We start from the raw sequence: 22034 nt of genomic DNA, 5'->3' as shown, positions 1-22034 counted from the left end.
CAGTTATACCAAGAGATGGCCCCAACAGTGCTGTAGCATGAGAACTGTGAAGGCTCATGAGGCCCTTTGTGAGGATGGGTGGTTCTGCCAGGGGGACACTGCAGTTTTCTATTTCAGACTGGTCTCTTGACTAGGAGCTGTTTGGTCATGTCTAAGTACTTCTAAATTTGAGATTGGGTGACTTCTGTACCCAACTGCTGCTATAGTTGTTTTTAAAACTGGAATATTGAAATAGTTGAGTTGATATAATCAATGTTTATTTCTAGTTTACTGGAAATTTCAAGTTTATGTTTTACTGTTTTTAATGCTATAGGCAGAGAGACTTGAAGTTAAAAAAAGGCAACAAGAAATGCAAAGAAGAGAGGTGTTCCTTGAAGATCAATATCAGTAAGTAAAATTTGAAACTTATTACCTAAAATTCCTCGTCTGGTTGCCCTTCTGTGTTGTGGTTTGTTGGGTTTTTTTTGTAATCTGTTTGCTTTTCTCTGGTTTGGGGCTCAGGAAGGGTTTGGCTTCTGTTGCTTTTCACTTTTTGAGTTGAAACTTTTGATTTCAGGGCAAGTGGCAATGGGCACAAACTAAAACACAGGAAGCTCCTCCTGAACATCAGGAAACACTTTTTTACTGTGAGGGTGACTGAGCATGGGTACAGGTTGCCCAGGGAAGTTGTGGAGTCTCCATCCTTGGAGGTATTCAAAAGTTCTGGGCAACTGGCTCTAGGTGGCCCTGCTTGAGCAGGGGATTGGACAAGATGACCTCCAGAGGTCCCTTCCAACCTCAACCATTTTGTGATTCTGTGAAATATTCCAAGCCTCCTGCATACCTTATTCTGTGAGAAATTTGGTTCAGTAGATTTCTCTTAGCTTCTCAAAAACATACATTTTGAAATGAAAACTGTGAATTATAGAACAACTTTGTGCTTTCTTTCTCTAAGTGAATCAATATGTGATCATTCAATCCAAGACTAGTTATCGAAACAGGATCTAGAATACCTCCTTAACATCAGATTTAGGTATGGCTTAACTCCTAACATAATTAATTCCATTGGCAGTGAAGTTCCTGCCTTGCCAGTTCACTCTACCCTATTTATTTGTTTTTAACTGATCCAAACCAATTCTATCGCATAATTAACACACAATGCTGTTTAGTCACCTTTACCTTTTTTATCTTTGACTCCTGAAATTACTCAGCTGTGCTCTTAGCATGATTGATTGCTCTTTCCTCCACTGTGACCTTTAAAGGAGTCACTTTTGTCCCATGCTAGTAGCTCTTGTTCCTTCATCATTTGCCCAGGCTCTGTTCTGTAATGTATAGATATTTTAGTGTTTTCTCACTAATCTCAGCCTTTCTTGTCTTTTTCCTTTTATTTCTTCCCATTTGGCTTTAGGTACAGATCTTTCCTTAAATACATTGCCAACGTTTGTCTCTAGATACTGGTAGTTTGCCTGCTGTTTGTCCTCTGTTTGTACCGGTGTGGATTTCCCACACACAGACCCCTTGATTCCTCAGGATTTCTGAAGAACCTGCACAGCTTTAGATCTCTGCCTGTTTCTGACAGACTAGGCACCTTCATGCCCTTCAAGCCTAACACAATAACAATCTCATCAGATCTTTTCAGTGCAGGGTCTTCAGTTATGAGACTTGCTTTTTCCTGAGGGGATTGTCAGAGTTCTTATCTTCATATTATCTGAGTTTTTGTCTTAAGGCTTATTCAGTTATGAACAGAGACACATCTCTTCCCTTCCCTCACCTTCACTGTCTGTACCTTTTTATGCTTAGGATGAAATGAATTCCACTGATCAGCGCTGTTTCCATTGAAAGTAAGCTTCGTTCTGTCAAAAGCAGGCCCAAACCCTCTGAAACACTTTCATGTGGGCAGTCGTTTGGTACCCAGGTCGTGCAGGAGCTCAGGCTGCCTGGGCACTGAGAAGAAGCCTGACTGGCAGCCATTCTGTCCACTGATTTAGGAAAACCTTGTGAGCATTCAGCTGGTGTCATCTTAGGAAACCAAGATGACTGATGCAACTGAAGGTAAAGATGGACTGTCAAGCTCCATTGCTTGAGATCATGTTCAACTATCAGAAGATTATTTGTATGTACTCTGTATGGAACATAGACCAGGAAGGCCCAGTAGATACTGCACCTGGAGGAAGTGAGCTGAAAACCTACCAACAGTATGCAATTTTGGTTGAACAAAAACCTGCCGTGCTGTGCAGAGTGATACTAGTGCCTTCCCTGGTCTGAAGGAATCTTCTGGTGGGCAGAGGAAGATGAGTCTTTACCACTGGATGTTGTTGAGGTTGCATTGTTAAGATACACTGGCATTATGGAGCACAACATCCAGGAGTAATGGAAAGATACTCTGCAACATCTCAGGTCTTGCAACTCCATTGAAGTACTGCTGGTTATTAGAGACATGTTTGCATAAAAGTGCTTGGTATTTAAAGATGTGCTTTTGCCTACTATGCAAAAATGAGTGACTCATTCCTTCCATTATCTAAGACCCTACATCTAGAGATGAAGATAACAAATATGAGGTTGTGCCCCTTTCCTCACTGTCTCTGCTAGAGTATTTTGATCTCCTTCCCTGCTTGCTGGGAGAGGGGGGAAGGAAGGTCATGCACTGCATATAAATGAATGACGTCTGCAAAGTCATGGCCTGTGGAGCCATTTCAAGAGATAAGCTGCCTTGTTAGTCTGTCCTCTGTAAGCATCTGTAGCTGCAACATCACAATTTTCCTGAGGAGATCAATGCCTACCAGCAGTCTCATTAGCTGGGAAACCTTTTAAAATTGATCATCGCCTCTAGTTGTGTCAGCCTCCATGGGGTATGGCCCAATCAGTACCTCTCCTGTATGAAGTGTCGCTTCTATTTGATAAGGAAAGGCACTTAACATTCTCATGTCATTAACATACTCTGACAATAAAGTATAATGCTGCCCAGAAGTTCATTGTTCTGATTAAATTCCCGTCACTGTTAAAAACAAGAACTTCTCACTGAAATCCCCTTTTCAAAGGGTGTAAAGTGAAGTAAGTGAATGCCAAAAGGAAAAATTGTCTGCAACCTTGTCCAATGTCTGCAGAATACAGTTACTTCCTATCTCTTGAAAGCCTTGTTACCTTCTTTGTGTACAAGTGGCCCTCGAAAGTCAGCTGTATCTGTTATCACAGTTGCTTGAGTATGTGTTTGTGTCTTGTGAGAATGAGGGCTAGACATGCATGCAGAGTGCTGTGGAGAAGTCTGCAAGCCTCTCTCTTTTGGGATCAGCAGCTCCTCTGACTCAGGTGGACCCCAGCTCTATTAGGTGACTAAAATGGACAACACTCACAAGGTATCTCCTAAAGCAGCTGTGTATAAAAAGCCTGAAGAGCACAGAGGAGCAGACTTTGGGCTGGGGGAGCTGCTGCGTGGCAGGCTTGCTACTGTTTGTACTAACAGAGGAAAAGCACTTGAGGGATTTATTGGTGATAGCATCGCTGTGGTTCTGCCTCTGCAGATGCCAGATCTAGAAAATCAGGAGTACACGTGCAGTTTTCTACCATAAACTACTTACATGTGAAATGGAGTCCTTCCTTCTGAGTAGTGGTGTCTGGGATGCATTTTACGTTGATGGCCTGTGGTAGAGACTGTGTTTGTGTCAGAGTACCTTAAAAGGTAATAAATGCTTGTGTAGTCCATACTTTGCAATTGCTAATCCTTGTAAGGAAAGGACTGAGTGTCCGTCTTTCCACATGGGGCTGAAGAAGAAGTTAGATGGCTGTCCCAGGACTTTTCAGGACACCCCTCTTTAGTTAGGACATAAAAATTGTCATTTAAATAGTAGTGAGGGGTGGCTACCTCCTGACTTGCTTTTCTCTGTGGTTTGCTGTGCAGGCTGTATGCATCTGTGCTTGAACTCTAGCTTGTCTCACCGTATGGTTTTATCCCAGCTCTCTAGTAAGGTGCTTTGATTTAATTTGGATTTGACTTCCCAGAAACTGTAGTGTTGGATGTGGTTCACTGCTTTTCTAACAGCCATCTACCTGTTTATGTTATGGGAAAAGCAGCCTAGAATGTGGGGTTACATTTTAATAGCACATGACGGCTGTTGTATCACTTCATCCTTCTCTTTGTTACATATTCATGCCTCTGTTTTTGTGAAGGTTGTACTCCTGTAAAAATTCCTGGCACTGCTGCACTTGGGTACATATGTGCACTCAATATATTCTGCTCAGAATGTGGAGCTGGAAACCAAATTTGCCGGAGTGCCTCTAAGTGCATATTCCAAACACAATGCAGGAGGTTCACCAAACCAAGCTGATATACACTTGCCTGCCAAAGCAGTTTTCTCAAAAGTCATAAAATGCAAGAAAATAAAACCTGAATCAAAACAGAATTTTTTTTTATTTATCTATTTTTACAGGATAAATACTAGTGTCCTTGCCAGTTTTCAGTCCCCTATGATGTGTGGTTCAAACAGCAGGCTGGTAACAAATTTTCCCCACAGAAGTGCAAATGTAAACCTGACTAGACTTTTAATATAGGTTGCTAGAGAGAATGAAAGAGGGCTCGCACAAAAAGAGTTTGCAACCTTGAGAATCTTTTGTTTTCTTCTTTTCGTCACAATGGTCTTCGTTTTGTTCATTTGCTCCTGATTATTTTAAGCATTGTCAATTATTTAGCTAACAGGCAGAAAACTAGGCTTTTATAGACATCCAAAGGGACTCTCTTGAGTGTAATAATGAAGGCAGTTTATTGAACGCCTGTGAGGTTGCTTTCTAATTGTACGCATTAATCTGCCCATGCAAGCTGGCTGAAAATATAGAAGCAGATTGCACATGCAGATGGAGCGCACAGAATGGAAGATCTATGCAATAGACTTATACAAAACTGCATTTTCCTTAAAACTGGATTTATGCTTATTACTACAGATAATAAATGAAACTTGATGTCTAAAATAACTTCCGAAAGTATTGGATGAGTTGGTGGGAGGAAAGAATAGCCTAGCTGTATTATTTCATCCAGTCAGGAAAACAAGAAAAGCAAGTGGGTTGACAGGAAAGATTAGTTTTGAGTGTGGGTGGGAAGTGTTGAAAATAATTCTTCTGAGAAAGTTGCCTTTTTTTTTAAAAACCTATTTTTATACTTCCTTGAAGCCTTATACCTGAAATGAACTAGTGCCACATTTTTTGTTCTTATCCCCAAGAACAGGAACACATGCTCAAGAACTTGCAGACAAGAAAGCCTACCAGCCAAAGATAGCACAATTTTGATCACTATCATTAGATTTGTCCAAGTCCTCCTTAATATGCTTGTACATTACTCCCAGTAAAGTCTGTGAATACTGCATTAAGCTTGGTATGTGGCTACTGGAAGGATTTGTGCTGGAAAGCAAGTGAACTAAATATCCAGAGGATGGCCCTTCTTCCCAGTAAAGGGCATTGCAGAAGAGTCATCAATATCATACAGGAATTTAATGGGTTAATTATTTCACATTGTATTTTTTCACCTTATAGCTTCCAGGAGAAGGTGAATCACTCACACGCACACACCCCAAAAAATGGACATTAGTTAATGCTGACAATGTTGCACATGGCTGATGTTCTTTTTTTCTTCTTACCCAAAAGTGGACTCTGTCCTGCAGGTGTGGGTTAGAGTTGAGGTACAGGAGAACCAGAATCCATGTAGAGTTGAGGGCACGTTTGTTGCTACCTTGCACCTTGTCATGGCCCAGCTATGGGAAACATGGCAGTTGTTTGTAGCCTTCTGAACTTATTTAAACCTTGTAAACTTCATGCTGTGGTAAATCTCTGCAAAGAGGGGGTGGGAGAGGAGGCATTTATAACTGTACCAGCAAAAGCTGTTGGTGTCCCCACTCAAGCTACTTGCAACTTTCTTAATGGCTTAATTTTGAAATCTAGGCCTTTGGTGGGATTATTTTCACAAATGGTATTATTGGCCCTCCAGCTTCATGCCCACTTTAGCAATTATTTTCATTAGTGAAAATCCCAACTATACCTCCCTTTGGAGTCTCTTTCTCCATCTCCCAACATAGAATCTATGGAAAACCTTCATAAATGGACAGTAATCTCATCGAACTTTGCGTTGACTTCTGGAATTTCTTCTATTTTAACATTTGATTTTATTAGGCCATATGACAGGGGAGCAGCAGTGGCCCTAGTACCAGCCAGCCTGGCTTGCGGGTCATAGCAAGTGCCTGACCAGGAGGCATATGGCAATGCACAAGGCAGTGCTCTCCCTGAGGAAGAAACAAGGGCATCAGTACGAATACACCCACCATGGACCTTACTGAAACGAAGGGCAGCTTTTCTTGTGGATAGGCTTCGGTAGTGTTAAGCAACTGATCTTAATTTCTGCAAAAGTTGAGGAAATTGTTACGCTTAGCCAATTAAATATGTTGAAGTGGGGAGAAATGTAGATGTGCTTGCTGGTGCTGCAAAAAGATGAGTCTTGAAGGAAATTCAGTTTTGGTTTTTTGTTTTGTTTTTGAGAGGGAGAGTCCTGCTATTGTTTAAAAACCATCATGAAACTTCTGGGCAGATCTGTGCAGCTAAAATTATGTATGCATTATGCATGGTTCTTAGTTTTTCAGCTGAATTGAAAGAAAGTGGTGAAATACCACTTCAGCATTGCTTACTGGCAGTGAATTTGGAAGCTGATGTGTCCATGTCATTCAGCACTGGATGCTACTTCTGTTGTCTGAGCGACTACTAATGTTGTCTCCTCTCTGAAATAGCTATAATGATTTACCTGGCTTGGGATCTCTTATTTTTATTTTTTATTACTGTTTTTGAATGGCCCTTAGCATACTTGTGGACATTGATAAGAGCAGAATTGTAATGCTGGAGATCCTGCAGCTTGAGAAAACAAGGACTTCAGGAGCTGTCTTGTTTTCAACAGTAATAAGAGTGGCCATTATCTTTTAAAAATTGTCAAGAGAAATAAATAGATTTATGATATATGCAAAAGTATTGTGCTGCTTTTTTTTCGAAAGCACTGGAATAAAAGCCAGTATATTTTTCTGTATCCTGGCATTTCAATATCCATCAATTAAAGCAAAAGAATTAACTGCCACTGGTTTCATTGAGAAGGAGTAATGAAGATTACAAGAAGCCTTTTTAATTGATGCATTTTTAATATTAGTCTGTAAAACAGAGTTAAAGCCAAGAGCTTTGCATGTAGGCAGAAAAATTATTTTCTTTACATCTTTTTTTCTGAGAGGAATACAGTCTCAAATGAAAAGCTTATCAAGCAGTGCAGTGCAACTCTTGGGTGGAAGAAGACGCTGAGGCCTGACTCCATATCTTTATTCATGTCCCTAAGGATGAATCCTTTTCAGGACTGGCTCTTCTTTTTGCCTTTAGATGTGACAGGAGTTAAGACCAAATGACATACAAAGTTAAAGACCTTATTCTGTGCAGGATTTTAGACCTCAGGTCCTGCAATGAAATCAGTTGTGGGTCTTCAGATCTTCCGCAGTTGCAGGCTCGAGTCAACTGTGGAGCTTTCTGCTTCTCAGCTGTCAAGGTTGATGACCTTGTTAGAGCATGGGAACTCCTACCTTGGCCAGAGGAACGTAGGCTCACTCCAGCTTTTATATCCACCCCCTTGTTTCACCCCAGTGGGAGTGTGGGCAGCACATGCATTTAGTCCCAAACAGTAAGAAATGTGTGTGGATTTGCTGATGTGCAAGTAGTTGGTGAGTGCAGAGTGCCCACTCTAAATCCCTAAATTACACCGCTGTCAGTGGAACACCTAGCAAATTCATGTTTCTGCACTTTATATGTACTTGTTGACCTTCAAGTATATGCTTTTACGTAACAGCTTTTAAAAAAGGACTCTGCCTGAAGAATAGTTGTGAAATGTAAAGCTGTATATCCAAGGACTCACAGAAAGCACCTGCAACATGGACTGATTTCCACAGTCATGCACTGTCCCCTTCTAGCACGTTACTCAATGATCCTGGCAGCAGAGTCAGTATTTTCTCATGACAACTCTCGAGAGTTTTTCAGACCCCAAGTCCAGTATTGTGCTTCACTCCCCCATGGCTACATCTGTACTAATAAATTAAACATTGTCAATCACTGTCACTTTTGAGGCCAACAGGCCTGAGATTGCCTGCTTCTATTGCTAACAAACTTTTTACCTCCCAAATCGAGGTGGTTGCATCCAAAGTGCCTGTTGGGAGTTACTTGTGGTTGATAATCATTCCTGGACAGCAGCCAGGAGTTATTTGGGAAAGTGCTATTTGGAACAGGTCAAAACTGTTCCAGGAACTGTTACCACAATATAGATGGCTGAGTTCCCATGCTAAGAGTATTGCCTGCTGCTATTAAATGTACCAGTATGGGACTAGCCTATTTTAATCAGCAGAGCAAAAGGCTTGTTCCCAAAGGTGTAATGGGAAACAGGGCTACCATGAAAGATAAAATACCCTTGTAAGGTTGCTCCAACTTAACCAGTGCTTCTGAACGGCTCTCTTGCCTTCAGCCTGATGCTTAGGGGTAGTCCGAGCTCAGGTTAGCAGCCTGTTAGGAGGGTACCATCTTCTTGGTTTGTCTAAATTTTGGATCTCCTTTTACTTACCTATTTTTGAAGGGTATCAGGATGCTGCTGTGTTCAAATTAATTTCTGCAGCTCATGCTCTTCTTTCCTTAATATTAGTTAGTTTAGAGGAACACATTTTATTAGCATCTTTGATTAGCCCTTAAAGTTTTAGCAAGTGAGTGAGATGTTGCTCCAACTGTCTGAACGTGGAATACCTATGGACATTCTGATATGCTGATTTCCTTCTGGAGATAATCCTTTCCTCTCTGGAACATCAGTTGAACTGTCATCTCTCTGACTTCCCCCTTTCTCTGCAACATAGCTTGTGCTATGCTCTGCATTGTTATGACTATAGGTTTAATATTATGAAAAATGCCAATCAGACAGTATTTTGATAGTCTGGCAAGTCCAGAGGCATTGCTGGGTTTCCATAGAGATTATACACAATGAATTAACATATGTGACTGACTTGACTGAGTTTGTCTTTAGTCAGATTGGGAAACCTGAGTCCCTTTCTTGTGATAGGGACACTTTATTAATGTATTACTTAATTTGATGTAGTAGGGTGTTTTCTGTATTCAGGGGCAATGCACAGTCTTTCTGAGAAACTTTATTTGCTTCCACTTTTGTAATTATATTTTCTAATACTGAAAGTGAGTTAGCTTTTCATCTATCAGTGTCCTGATCCAGGAAATGCAGTGTCTTAACCCTCCGCCTCATTTTTATGCAAATAATGAGAACTTCCACATACCCCATGTCATTCTTTTGCCATCCATAGGAATTAGGACATCCAGGTATACCCCCAAGTTGTCGGATATTTCTTTGCAGAGCTTCAACCTTCTCAAATATATTCCAGACTTTCTGTAGGAGTTCTTAGTCTTTCTGGTATAGAAATAAATTTTTATTTTAGCAATTTTAACATAGGTAGAGAAACACAAAATCTGCCATTTAAAACTTAAAGTTCCCCAAATTATTCTGTGCAATCTCACCACTCAGCCACTCATCTCTCATGGAAAAATTGTGTGTGCTTAAAGCTTGGGTAAGAAGATTATTAGTTTATTTAATCTTGATCTACAGGTGCTTTGTAGATCAGGGAATCTTATGTTTCACTTGGTTCTTTCTGTATTGTGTGTTGGCTGAGATCCATGTTAACTGCACAGGTAATGGAGGAAAGGGAGTGAACTAGGAATGCTGAGACTCTGAAAGCATGGCTTGCTACAACTTGAGCAAGTATTCTGTGCCTGAACTGGTAACATGGTTTTGTATTGTGTAGAGTACCAGAGAAGAATTGTGCGTTCTTGTTCTTTTTCCCCACTTCTCCTCAATATACCCACTGACCAGCAGGACATTTTCCAAAAATGCATCTACTCACCATTTCAGATCATGGAGTGAAAGGTAAAAACACACTTGGCAGGCAAGGATTTTTCTCCAAGGTTAAGTAGCTGTCTTTGGTAATGGCATCTTCTTCCCCACAAAGCTAGCTGGTTGCCCTGTTAGAAGAGTAAATCTTTGTATTGCATGCCTCTTGAAGCACTCTTTCTGCTCTCACTTCAATACTTTCATACTTTCCAAAGCTGTATAGAGAAATACAATTGCCTCTTTCCTCTAACTCTATTCCTCTGAGTGAGCAAAGACTTTAATAGATATGCCTGTGACTGCAGGTTAGGAAACTGATTCCTGATCACGGCACTGAAACTCCTATTCTTAACTTTATGTTGTTGCTTGTGATTTTGTTTAACTGTACTTGGTTGAAACTGTGAGCAAAGCAATGCTACTTTCAAAATCTGGTTTATAAGGGATGCAATTGGAAAAATAAAATTGCCCTTGCCAGAATAAGAAATTGTGGTGGAGAAAGACCTGGGGGTGTTGATCGACAGTTGGCTGATCATGAGCCAGCAGTGTGCCCAGGTGACCAAGAAGGCCAATGGCATCCTGGCTTGTATCAGGAATAGTGTGGCCAGCAGAACTAGGGAAGTGATCATCCCTTTGTACTCCGTGCTGGTGAGGCCGCACCTTGAATACTGTGTTCAGTTTTGGGCCCCTCACTACAAGAAAGACATTGAGCTGCTGGAGCAAGTCCAGAGAAGGGCAACGAAGGTGGTGAAGGGTCCAGAGCACAAGTCTGATGGGGAGCGGCTGAGGGAGCTGGGGTTGTTTAGCCTGCAGAAAAGGAGGCTGAGGGGAGACCTGATTGCTCTCTGCAACTACCTGAAAGGAGGTTGTAGTGAGGTGGGGATTGGTCTCCACTCCCCCGTAACCAGTGATAGGATGAGAGGAAATGGCTTCAAGTTGTGCCAGGGGAGATTTAGATTGGATATTAGGAAGAATTTCTTCACTGAAAGGGTTGTCAAGCATTGGAACAGACTGCCCAGGGAAGTGGTGGAGTCACCATCCCTGGAGGTATTTAAAAGACGTGTAGATGTGGTGCTTAGGGACATGGTTTAGTGGTGGACTTGGCACTGCCAGGTTTATGGTTGGACTCAATGATCTTAAAAGGATCTTTCCAACATAAATGGTTCTATGATTCTATGAAAATGTCGTGCAATTCTGCTTCAACTAAAGACAAGCATTATTTTTTCAATGCTACAAAATGCCTCAAAGTGTTTCTGCTTGATTAAGTAATCTGTTGTAAGGCTGCATTGTATTAACCATGAAGGAAAATTCCTTAAAATAATCTTTTAAATTATGTATCTGAGATTTATAGATCTGGTAGGAGGATTTGCAACAATTCAGTGAAGCAATTGCATCCTGATGAAGTCCAATGGTATGCGAGTCTGTGTTTTAGGAGCTTTACAATGAAGAAAGCAAGCATAGCCACTGTAAACCCCAAATATGCAAATGACAACAATTGTTTGCTTAAAAATTCCTCCCAGCAAATGTCTTATCCACAATATGGGTTCTGTATCCTCTGTCCCATTTCATTCTGTCTCCATAACCTTTTGTTCCACCTGTGATGTTTTTCAGAAGTCACGTGATAAAATGTCTAGGCTAGATTCCAAGGGTGGAATAAAAAGCTGTATTTATTTTTATGGAAGCACTAACAATTCTATTTGGATTGGATTTCTTCGTAGCAAAACCAATGAATTATTGAACAGATTGGACTTGGGTTTGCCAAGGAGTGATTCCTGTCGGACTGCTAGTCGTGGCCCAGAATCTACAGCATGGGTAAGCAAAACTATGGCATGTGCTTTATTTTCTGTCAGCTTTCCAGGTTCTGTCAATAGCGTAATATTAGAATATTCTAATTGAGCTTAATTGCCTAGACATAAGTCAGTGAGTAGCAAGGAGTCTTTCTGGGTGAATGAGATTGCCTACATTGTCTCTTACACACTGGCAGAATATCCTACATAGTAGGCGACTGCCTTTATTACTCATAGACCTCTCTCTCATAAATGAGAGACAGATTTCTATTCTAAGGTCAGATCAGATCTTAAATGAGCTATGCACCCATCTGTTGGTGGCAAGCTTTTATGAAATCTCAACTAGTTCATGTCAGTGGATGCTTTACTGCATTGAAAATCAGTCAGAAGAGAAGCTTGTTTCTCACTGCATCCTAAAAGTGATTCCATAGGCTGCTTGGGGACTTTGTCCCATTTTGAATGAGCCTGGTAAGTATCAATGTCATTAGGAAATAGATAAGTATTGCTTAAGTTTCTTTATTCTAATTGCCTCAGAAAGAGTCTTTCACATATGATTAGTCTCTTCATGTCTAAACCAAGTGAGGTGAAAAGTTGCAACGAGGGATACCAACCCTGAGAAACAAATATTTCTGCTTTAGGGAGGTTTGTAACTGGGGGAAGACAGAGAGCAGGCAGCCAAGTGGACAGAAATTGTTGTTACAAGCAATAGTCCTTAGTCAGCAGAAACTTGGAAGTGTCCAATGTGAGCAACCCTTTGTTGTATACAGCCTTGAATACCAACAGTTGAATAAAGGGACAGAAAGATTTACCTCCATATTTCCTCGTCAACCTTGGAAATGTGCAAGATCCTCCTGTTATAGAAATTGCTGTAAACAGAATATATGACAGCTCTGTCTTGCTTCTAGTATCTTTTCCTGGTTTTCATTGCATGAAAAGGGAAGGTGATATTGAAAATAAGTTCCTTTCCGCTTTGATTCCTTGGGTCATTTTGTGTCTCTGAAAACCCTAAAGAAGTCCTAGCATATATGGGCAGATACACAGCTTGAAGGAGCCAACTTCTACCCAGCATTGCTGGGCAGAATGTCAGTTGCAGGAGAGTGGCTTTCAGACTGTCTTTTGTAGTCCTGGGTGGACAAGCAAGATGAAAGACTATGGGAAGGCAGAAAAGATGTCTTGAAACCACTTCTACCTCCCTCTTTAAGTATCTGACTCTCCAAACAGTGGGGAGCTTGTTCTTTGGTAGGGAAAACCCAACTCTGCAGCCTTTTGTATGATATGAACATTGAACTGTGAAGACAAGTGAGTTCATGTCCCCAGGACCGACTTGGATTTCAGCATTTTGGTGTGGTGTCTTCATATCTATGCAGAAGTGAGTGGATGCCTGAAGGAACACTGGATTCTTTCAGGTGTACAGGTCCTACTTTTAGACTTTGCCTTCTACTTCACCTACCTATGTGTACCTTTCTCATTCCAGTTTTTGAGGGATTTCTTAATGCCAAATTACATACCATAGTTCATCTTTGGCTTCACTAGTATCCAAGCAGATAAAATACGTCAATTTATCTGTACAGTTCTTTAATACTAGCTGATATTATACATGTCTTTTGTGTGGCAGCATTTCTATAGCTTTATGAATCAACTTGTCACTTGCTTATAATGCAGCAATGCAGTTAGCAAAACATCTTCCCAACCAGCTTGGATGAGGTATGGTCTATAGGCATACACACAGCCTCCGTGCTCTGTGTGAGGAATCTGAAGCACATAACCAATGAGTTGTTATCTAAATAAACTTGGCATAGTACCAAAATGCTAAACCAGCGGGAAAACTTGTACTCTAATTTTGACATTATCTTGGACCTGTCCTTTGTCTGGAGTAATTAAAAGATTCAGGAACAATGTGTTTGAAATAGTGAAGTGTGATAAGCTTAGGAAGTGCCTGACATGCATGCTAAAAGCAGGGCATATATAGGTGTGATTTTTTAAATTTAAAATTAAAGTTCTAAAAAAAGTTTGGGACAATGTAATGTTGATCAAATTTTTTCCCTCACATCATTTCTTTGATAGTGATGTTAATTTAGCACACCTAGTACAAATATCAATGTCAAATATTACTTGATGTGCATGAACAAATTTGACTTCTTCAGAGCAACTCTGTCATTGGTGACTTTTTTGGCCTGCTTATTTAATCAAGCCCATAATTAATTTTTATCCTGTCTTTCAAAGTGTTACCAATCCTGTCTAGATTTTTACTGTCTTCCAACTTGATTAACATACACTCCACAGAATTCTCCAAGCCATTATGGAGAGTAATGAATAATATTGGAACCAGAATGAGTCTCCCTGGACACATGTAACAACTCCTCCCAGCTCAAAATTGAGCTATTAATAATCGCTTTCTCTATTCAGTCTTTTTAGCAAATTATGCGCCTGTTGTTTTAATGGTGTCATTCTGCATGCGTATATCGAGTTTCGAGAACATTGTGTAGACCTGTAACATATTCCTCACTGAAGTCAAACCTTCACACTTCTTGTACTAAATTATACTGGCTCATTATTTAGTATGCTCCACTATGTCCCTGCTCAAAGACTTTACAGTGTAAGTTCCTGTATATAAGACCCTAAGGATCCTGTAAGATCCTTATCGTAGGCTGGCCCTTTACTAACAACTACAACTTGTGAAAGACCAGGGCTAGTTTTTGTGATGAAAACTTACTAGAGTTGAATACATTATTCATGACGCGTAGTTCAGATTTTCAGTTCTCTTGGCTGCCCCACAAATAATATAGCAGATCTGATCTCTCGACTTCTGTTGCTCTGCCTCCACAAATACCTTTCCACAAATAATCCTGGGTTCCCCTCTGTTACCAGGCCTCTGTTCTGTTTTTTTATCGTGGTGATATTTTCGGTACTTTTCTTTCTTCCCAGAATACCCCATCTCACTATCATATATCCTGATTGTGTTTTCTGACTGCTGGGGGTGTCTTTGTGCTTGCCACCGGGACACGGAATAGCATGTGCTGTGGCTGCCTGGTTGTGATGGGCAAGTGGACGTTCAGGCAAAGCGAATGACTGAGAGGCTTTAGACCACTTCTTGTTTAAATTCTAGTCTTGAGACTAATCTTTTTTTTAAGTGACTGGAGTCATTCAGCCATTTCTATTTTGTTAATTACCTGTATAATGATTCAGGAATAAGGTTTGGGATTTTGCGCCCCCCTCCCCACACCAATATGTTTATATTCTCTGCTGAACAATAGATGAGAAGCCATACTTATAAGCAAGCTCTTCGAGAGGATGAAAACAGAAGATTAGAGGAAATGAAGCAAGAACAACGGAGGAAGGTAATTATACATTAACAGTTTGCATATTGTATCATTTTTGCATGCTGTGAAACCAATTAAATACATTGATTACTTGTAGCCTACGCAGAGAGCTTCTCTTTAGCGAAAGTGATTCAGTCACTGTTTTCAAATATTGTGGCAGAGATGAGCCAAGCTGTAAAATTTGGGCAGGGACAGAACAATTATCTTCTGGGTTCAAGGCTATTTGCATCTGGATGAGTAGCTCCTGTTCGCCTCTCCATTTGACCAATTGTGCAGAGCATTTTTTGACCATGGGGCCCAATTTCATAGGCTAAGGAAAACAATTTACTGTCTTTCAGGCAGAAGTAATCTTACTGAGATATTCATGATGATCTCAGACTCTGAATAGTCTCTCTAGAGAATCGAGGCCCATGTACCCTGCCTTCGCAAATGGGGATATGGAAGCATGCAGATTTGCTGTGAAGTCCATATGCCTCTCTGTTCCCTTGCTAACCACCTAAATGAAGATTTTTGAATTGTCTAAAAAGCAGGCATGCTGTAATTGCAGGTTTGAACTCCATCTTCTGCATATGCGGCACCCATTGCCTGAAATGCATCTGAACAACTGTAGTCCCTCTGGCATAGATTTAGGTACCATATCCACATAAAATTAATCTACACAAGATGATGGCACTGTGCTAAGTTATGTGTCTTGGCTCCAGGTCTACTGTGCAAGTATGGAGAAGGCAGCATTTGAAAATCATATTAGCAAATCATTCAAAAACATATTAGCAAATACTCAGCCTCTTGCTATGCCTTTACTGTTACTAAGATCCAAATTAATGTTAAACTACTTCCCCAGGAGCAGAATCTTAGTGCAACAAATTCCATGCAGTGAGTTTCTACTAGAGCCGGACAAGCAGCTCATCCCCTCTCACAGATATCTTTCTTTAAATGTTGAGGATAAGTGTCCTCATTTCATAGTATTCTAGCAACCAGAATGCTGGAAACAAAAGGTGGGGAAAAAGAGAAGCTTTTCATTACTTTCCCATCAGGTGTATGTATGCTTATTCCCAGGAACTATAGAGGAAAAATTTTTTAAAGCCAGTCCTCATGGGTGTAATGCTGGTAGCTGTTCTATTCTTTACATTGATTCTTCTGTAGAGAAAATAACTACAGATGTGAATTTGCATGCCCCTGCTTTATGAGTTTGGTTTAAGGGACTTATGTAGAGCTTTAGACTCTTTGCCAATTTCCACGGATGTCTAAGAAGGTGTTGGCTGGTTCTAAGCCTGCTCTTGCTTGATACACGGTTCCAAGTGCTCCTTGCCTTCACAGTTGCTGCTACCTATTGCACAGAGTAATGCACTACTTGCAAACCTTCTGTAAATAATATGTATTTTAAAGGCTCCAATAATTGTCCCTGAGATAAATGTTGGCTCGTTTCTAGTTCAAACTAATGTTTATTAAAGTAATTGTGAATTCTGTCTTGTGTGTACCTCCTAGCACAGTGTAGCTATAAAATGTGTAGGTATTGTCAGTTCCCTTTTTTTTTTCAGAACAGGTTTTAGTATGTATTGCTTGATTTAGAAATTTTCAGTACGCTTTGAACGTCACATCATATACACACAATATATTTCAGAACATTACTCCAAGACAGGATTCGGCATATTGGAAAGTCAGATACTGGGTTTTAATTTTCAGGTTGAATAGTTATTTAAAACAGTGAAAATTAAGGTTGGCTTTTTTATTTCTTAATCCTGTTTCTTCTTTTAGGGCTAGACAAATATTGATACACAACACATTCGCAGTTATTGATTTTCTTCATACATTTATTGCATAGTTTTTATTTAATGTTCCACTTAAATTGATTTTTTTTAAAAAACTTTTGTGCTTCCATTCAGTTATTGAAGCTTTTATCTAACCACATAATTTTATTTTAGTTCCTATTCCTACTGCTGCTCAGTTGCTATGGAAAATATGAAAGATAGGTCTGTTCCTATCCCTTCTCCCTCGCCCTGCAAGCCAAATTTTCTTTGCAGAAGCTGCTGCATCTTCAATTCTTGGGTGCATCGTAGGGAGCAAGAGCCAGAAAAACAAGCAGTCATGCAGAGCAGAGTCATACAACCTATGTTTCCTTCGCAGTCCTGGCTAAAATTGCATTCCTCTGAAAAGAATTCCCTTTGACATTGTTTATACACCTTAATACTGCATAACATAGGAATGGTAGGCTGCTGCAATGCTGAGAGTTTGCACATGCTTTCACCATACCAATGGGTGCCATTTGCCCTTCCTTCACCTTTGGGGGAGCCCCAGGGAGCTGGAGGTGACACACCATGCCACATACCCCTGTTCTCGTCTTCTCTCGCTCCACAGAGACAGGAGGCAAAGGGCATGTCTCCTTTGTACCCTACGGGCACGATGGCTGTGTCTGCTCCTGCTAGATGTCTGTGGCTGTCTTCCCCCTTGGACCCATAGGGAAATTCAAACCCATGGGTTGGGGCAAAGGGAAGCAGACTGGTGTCTGGCATACCCCTTTAAACGCAGGACTGTAAATGTCTGAATTCTGCAACTTCCCACTTTTTAAGGCACAAACAAAACTCATCCAGTGCAACACTGAACAGAAAAATGAGCTCAGTTTTTAACGTAGTGCTGTCACATAAATAAAATTCTGTTGAGAGAAGTTCTGGGAATGACACGTGACTCTAGCTGAATTGCACCATGTGCAATTAATTGGGTTTGCAACATAGATATGTTAATTAAAAGTAAGTTTGTTCGGTTTTGTTTTTGTTTTGGTTTGGTTTTTTTTTTTCCACTTTTATCATTCCCAGGCTGAATTAATGGAATTTAAACAAAAGCAGGAAGAAGAAGCCAGGACAAGAGCACATCAAAACAAACAGAGCAGGTATGATGCAAAAATACAGAATACACTTTAATTGAATTCCTATCTGGAAAGGGTCTCAAAATTGCAGGCATTCATGCCTTAGAAGATGATTGCAGTCAGGATGCCTGACCTCGCCTCTGGTTTAGCTTTGCCTTCAAATGAGCCACTAATATCCATCATTACAAGTGCTCACTGTGATGCAGTATGACCCAGAGTGCCTTTTTCACTTTTTTTGTCCTATCAGCATAGGACACAGCATAGGATAGAAACTACTAGTAGTTTGATGGGTAACTACTAGTACAGTAGTTTCAGCTGGGAAATATTTTATTGATTTATCTATCTATCTATCATCTATTTATTTTTTTTTTTTTTTACTTTATTTTGGAATGGTCTGCTTTGTCCATGCCACATTTTCTGGTTGACTGTCACTGAGGTTAAGAGGCAGAGTGAAACGTGGGATTTGATATCAATACAGATGGAAGCTGCAGTGCAGCAAGGCCTTCTGCAGCTGCACTGCTTCATGCCCCAGGCTGTGCCCCACTGCTGTGCCTGCTTTGTGCTCAGCGGTTCTAATCTTGCACTTCTGTCACTTAACTGACTTTCCGTTATCTTGATGCACAGCTTTATTCTCAGCTTTGTTTTCTGCTGGGAAAAAGACACAACACTGAGACTCAAAAATAAAAACACCGTTTGTTTCTTTTTTTATATCATTAGGGAAATATAAAAAAAAATTACTTCTGTAGACAGCCACTCTCCATACTGTTTTCATTTCTTTTTTTTTCCTCTAGCAAAGGTATTGAGATAATTACCCATAGAAGTTAATGAAGGATTTTCGATGCAGTCCATCTCATGTCCCTAGATAGAAATAATCCATTATCTTGCATTTTATATCATTCTTACCAATAGCATTATAAAGCATTAAAACAACAGTCATATCTAAGCATGTGTGTCAGTCCTGAGCATTAACATGGGGAAAAAAGAAACAGTCTTCAGAAGATTTGAAAATATTTAAAACAGAAAGAGGAAAAGTGTGTTTGTATTTGTGCATGCTTTCCAGATTGATAGAGCAGTACAAGAAAATGCTAGAGTTGATTTCAGAGCTGGATGGTAGGGAAATTTGTCAGCTACACAAATTCTCTTACTAGTAACAAGCTTAGATGGTTTTTTCATTGGCATTAGGAAATCAGTAATTCTAGAAACCCTCCTTGTGTACTGAAGGCTGAAAGACTACCTAAGGTGAATTGCCAAAATAGCTAATCTCCCTGATAAGGTGGGTAGTGGTATGCAAGTCCTTTTTCTCCAGAGAATTTCGGTGCATTTCTCGCAGCAGCCGAGGTATGCCTTTTAATCACAACGGATTGATCATAGGATAAGGATGCCCCTAGTGAATTGAAAATTAAATCCACCCTATCTCATGACCATCTGTGGTTATGCAGCACAGGCTTGAAAAACATAGGAAGATGGGTATTGAAGTGAGAATGGGGAAAGCCATTCACAGAATGTTAAATTTCAAAAGTTTGTGAACTCCTCAGCTACATTCAATCATTATTAATTTTTTCGTTGTATTTTAAGGGTAAATAATGCTTTCCTGGACCGACTGTGGAAAAAAAAGCAACCTAATAGCATCTGCCAGCCTGGATATTCTGAGAGTCTGGACTGCCTCAGAAGTGATGCCTGCGTAAGTTTTTGGGTACAGAACGTGAAAGCAATGAGATTGTTTAAAAGTTGACCTTTTCCCCAGATACTTTTATGTGTCTGTGTGCATTTAGCCAGCCTGACAGAACTTACAGTCATGGCTGGCTGTCTACAATAGCTTTTAAGAAGAAATCCTGTCTTAAATATAAGCTTTTCAAATGGGAAGAGGGAAGAACAGCTGCTCTTGCAGCAGAACTCAGTGGGTTTGCATGCAAGGTACTTACTGCAAGGAACGGCATCCAAGGTACTTCCTTCAGTTCAGAACAGGGGTAGTAAAATCGTAAGGGATTTTTTGAAAGTCTTTAAATGAAAGATGTTTGAAAATGCTGTAAACATTTTAATATGATATTGAAATTGGATGAGTAAAGTCCCATGAAAGGTACAACTGTTCATTTTTTACCCATATAAAATTATGACAAAGAAGACCCAACTGAATCCAATTTTAAATACATAGTCTTTGTAAGGATTCTTTGAAGAAAAGATATTTTGACTATAGCCTATTAAACATCCATTGATTTTTTCAGCTCTCCTATGAGGCATTAATATGACTGTTATTTAAAGTTGCACTCTTCAGTGTAAAACAAAAAATTATGTAGTATTATTCCCATCATGGAAATTTCCATTAGCTTGAAATTCCATTGCTGAGAAGACTCTAGTGCAGAAATGGAAGATTACAAAGACTGAGCAGCAGAAGGATGACAGTCTAAGAGAATTTAGTGAATATGCCAGTGTAGAGAAGGGTGTTTAGTTGACAAACCAGAAAAGCTTGAGTTGGATTAGTTGGACTGTCTGGTGATGACGTGTATGTTGGCAGATGAATGCCAGGAAGACTTGACTTCAAGCATCTATGAAGTCAGGGCATGATTAAGAAACAGATGTTCTTGCTGCTGAAGTTTTCCATATGCTGGAAGTGGAAAAGGAGTATCTTAATCACTGCAAGCCCTGGGCCATGGCAGCAGGCTCGGGAATCTTGGACTGGTTCTTTTGGTCTTGCTGAGAGGAAGGAGGACCTGCCAGCTCAACCGCTCATAAGGTCTGCAGGCAGCTGCTTGGAGAACCAGTTGGTTAGAAGCTTTACTGGTAAGGCCTGTATTGTGTGCCAGGAGTTGTTGGAAGCTAAACTACAGATGACCAGGCTAGTAAAAGAGTGTGAGTAAGAGAGCATTCTGTTTGGCAGGCCAGAACCATCTCCTGAAGGATGGCAGAATGAGAGGCTTCAGGTAGGACAGAGACGACTGATACCTAGTAAGGGGAAAAAGGTAAAGTCTGCTGGATGGAGCCTGGTTAACAAAGGCAACAAGGCCAGAAATTATTATTTTTATTTCACTTTGTGTCCTTTATCCCAATTTGTAAACAAAAGAAGATGTGTGACACAACCAAGATCCCCAATATCTAAACTCGAGCATATCTATCAGAGCACCTGCTGTCACGTCTGAAAACCTTGCTGTTGTCTGCAGAGGGAGTGGGGTTTTGCCTTTAGCCAGATGCCACAGAGCAGGTGTTGGTACCACCAAACGAGTACACTCAGCCCAGGCACAGTTTTAACAACAAACTACTCTGTAACGTACGCAGCCAATCTATGTGCTTTTAAAAATATGTATATTCAAAGAATGCATCAACACAAATGCAATAAAACCCTGCGTGTAGAAGTGATAAATTTCCTACTCTGATGTTTACTTAATGGCTCCCAAGGAGCCTGCCTTCTGTTGGGTAATGCTAGATTATCCTTTTTTCCTTTATGCGATGATGTGAGATTTGAAGACTAAACAAAGCAGGGAAAAAATAAACTGTAAAAGAATCTGTCATCATGGGAAGGAATTAAAAATTAGTATTGGCAACAAGAGCAAGAAAGAAAAATGTCTCTCAAAAGATAGGCTGGAGGCTGCAACCTCAATGTCTTTGATTATACCAAGATTCTTCTCCCTTCCCTTGGGATTTTAAGCAGAAAGAACTGAACTCCAGATGGGGCTTACAAGTCATGTAGTCTGAAGTATGGCATTTTACATTACAAGGGAGCTAACTGAAGCAGGTCAGACTATATACTAAGATTAAAAGAAATTTAAAAGGTTTTCAAAGTTAAGACCTGCAGGTAATTTTTGAGTCTACTCCATCTGAGCAGTGACACTGAAGAGGAAATATTTGTTCTCTTTCCTGCTTCTTTTTTTCCTGTTTGAACTCTTTACAGTCACAACGGCTTCACACTTAACAGAAACTGAACATTGCACCATGTTGTAAATATATCTGCTGTACTTTTCACTATTATTTCTATTAGCCTGGTTTCCTAAGGAAATTAAGTTTGTGTGATCACACTGTCGGCCTACATGTAATAGGGTTTTCAACCTGCTGGCCAGTCTTTGCCAACTTTAAAAAGGGAGTCCAAGTCTCAAAGATAATTAAGTTTCTGTACATTTCATGAAAAGCAATGACTGGCAGAAGAGAGACCCCCAAAGAGTGCCCAACTCTGGGGG

The 22034-nt window shown here is 40.2% G+C and overlaps 1 protein-coding gene across 1 annotated transcript; it reads left to right on the top strand.

Moving 5' to 3' along the window:
* Window positions 1-313: 313 nt before the first annotated feature.
* On the top strand, window positions 314-19549 carry EPSTI1 (epithelial stromal interaction 1 (breast); the record flags this gene model as incomplete). Its single annotated transcript, XM_009698890.1, has 5 exons — window positions 314-387; window positions 11620-11713; window positions 14943-15026; window positions 17819-17892; window positions 19444-19549. Coding segments are annotated over 5 exons (432 nt in total), but the record flags the coding sequence as incomplete, so codon positions are not given.
* Between the last annotated feature and the right edge of the window lie 2485 nt (window positions 19550-22034).

This window comes from Cariama cristata, unplaced genomic scaffold, assembly GCF_000690535.1.
Source record: "Cariama cristata isolate BGI_N322 unplaced genomic scaffold, ASM69053v1 scaffold44134, whole genome shotgun sequence".
Classification (NCBI taxonomy): domain Eukaryota; kingdom Metazoa; phylum Chordata; class Aves; order Cariamiformes; family Cariamidae; genus Cariama; species Cariama cristata.
Note: the sequence above shows the minus strand (reverse complement) of the source record. Positions and strands in the feature narration are given on the sequence as shown.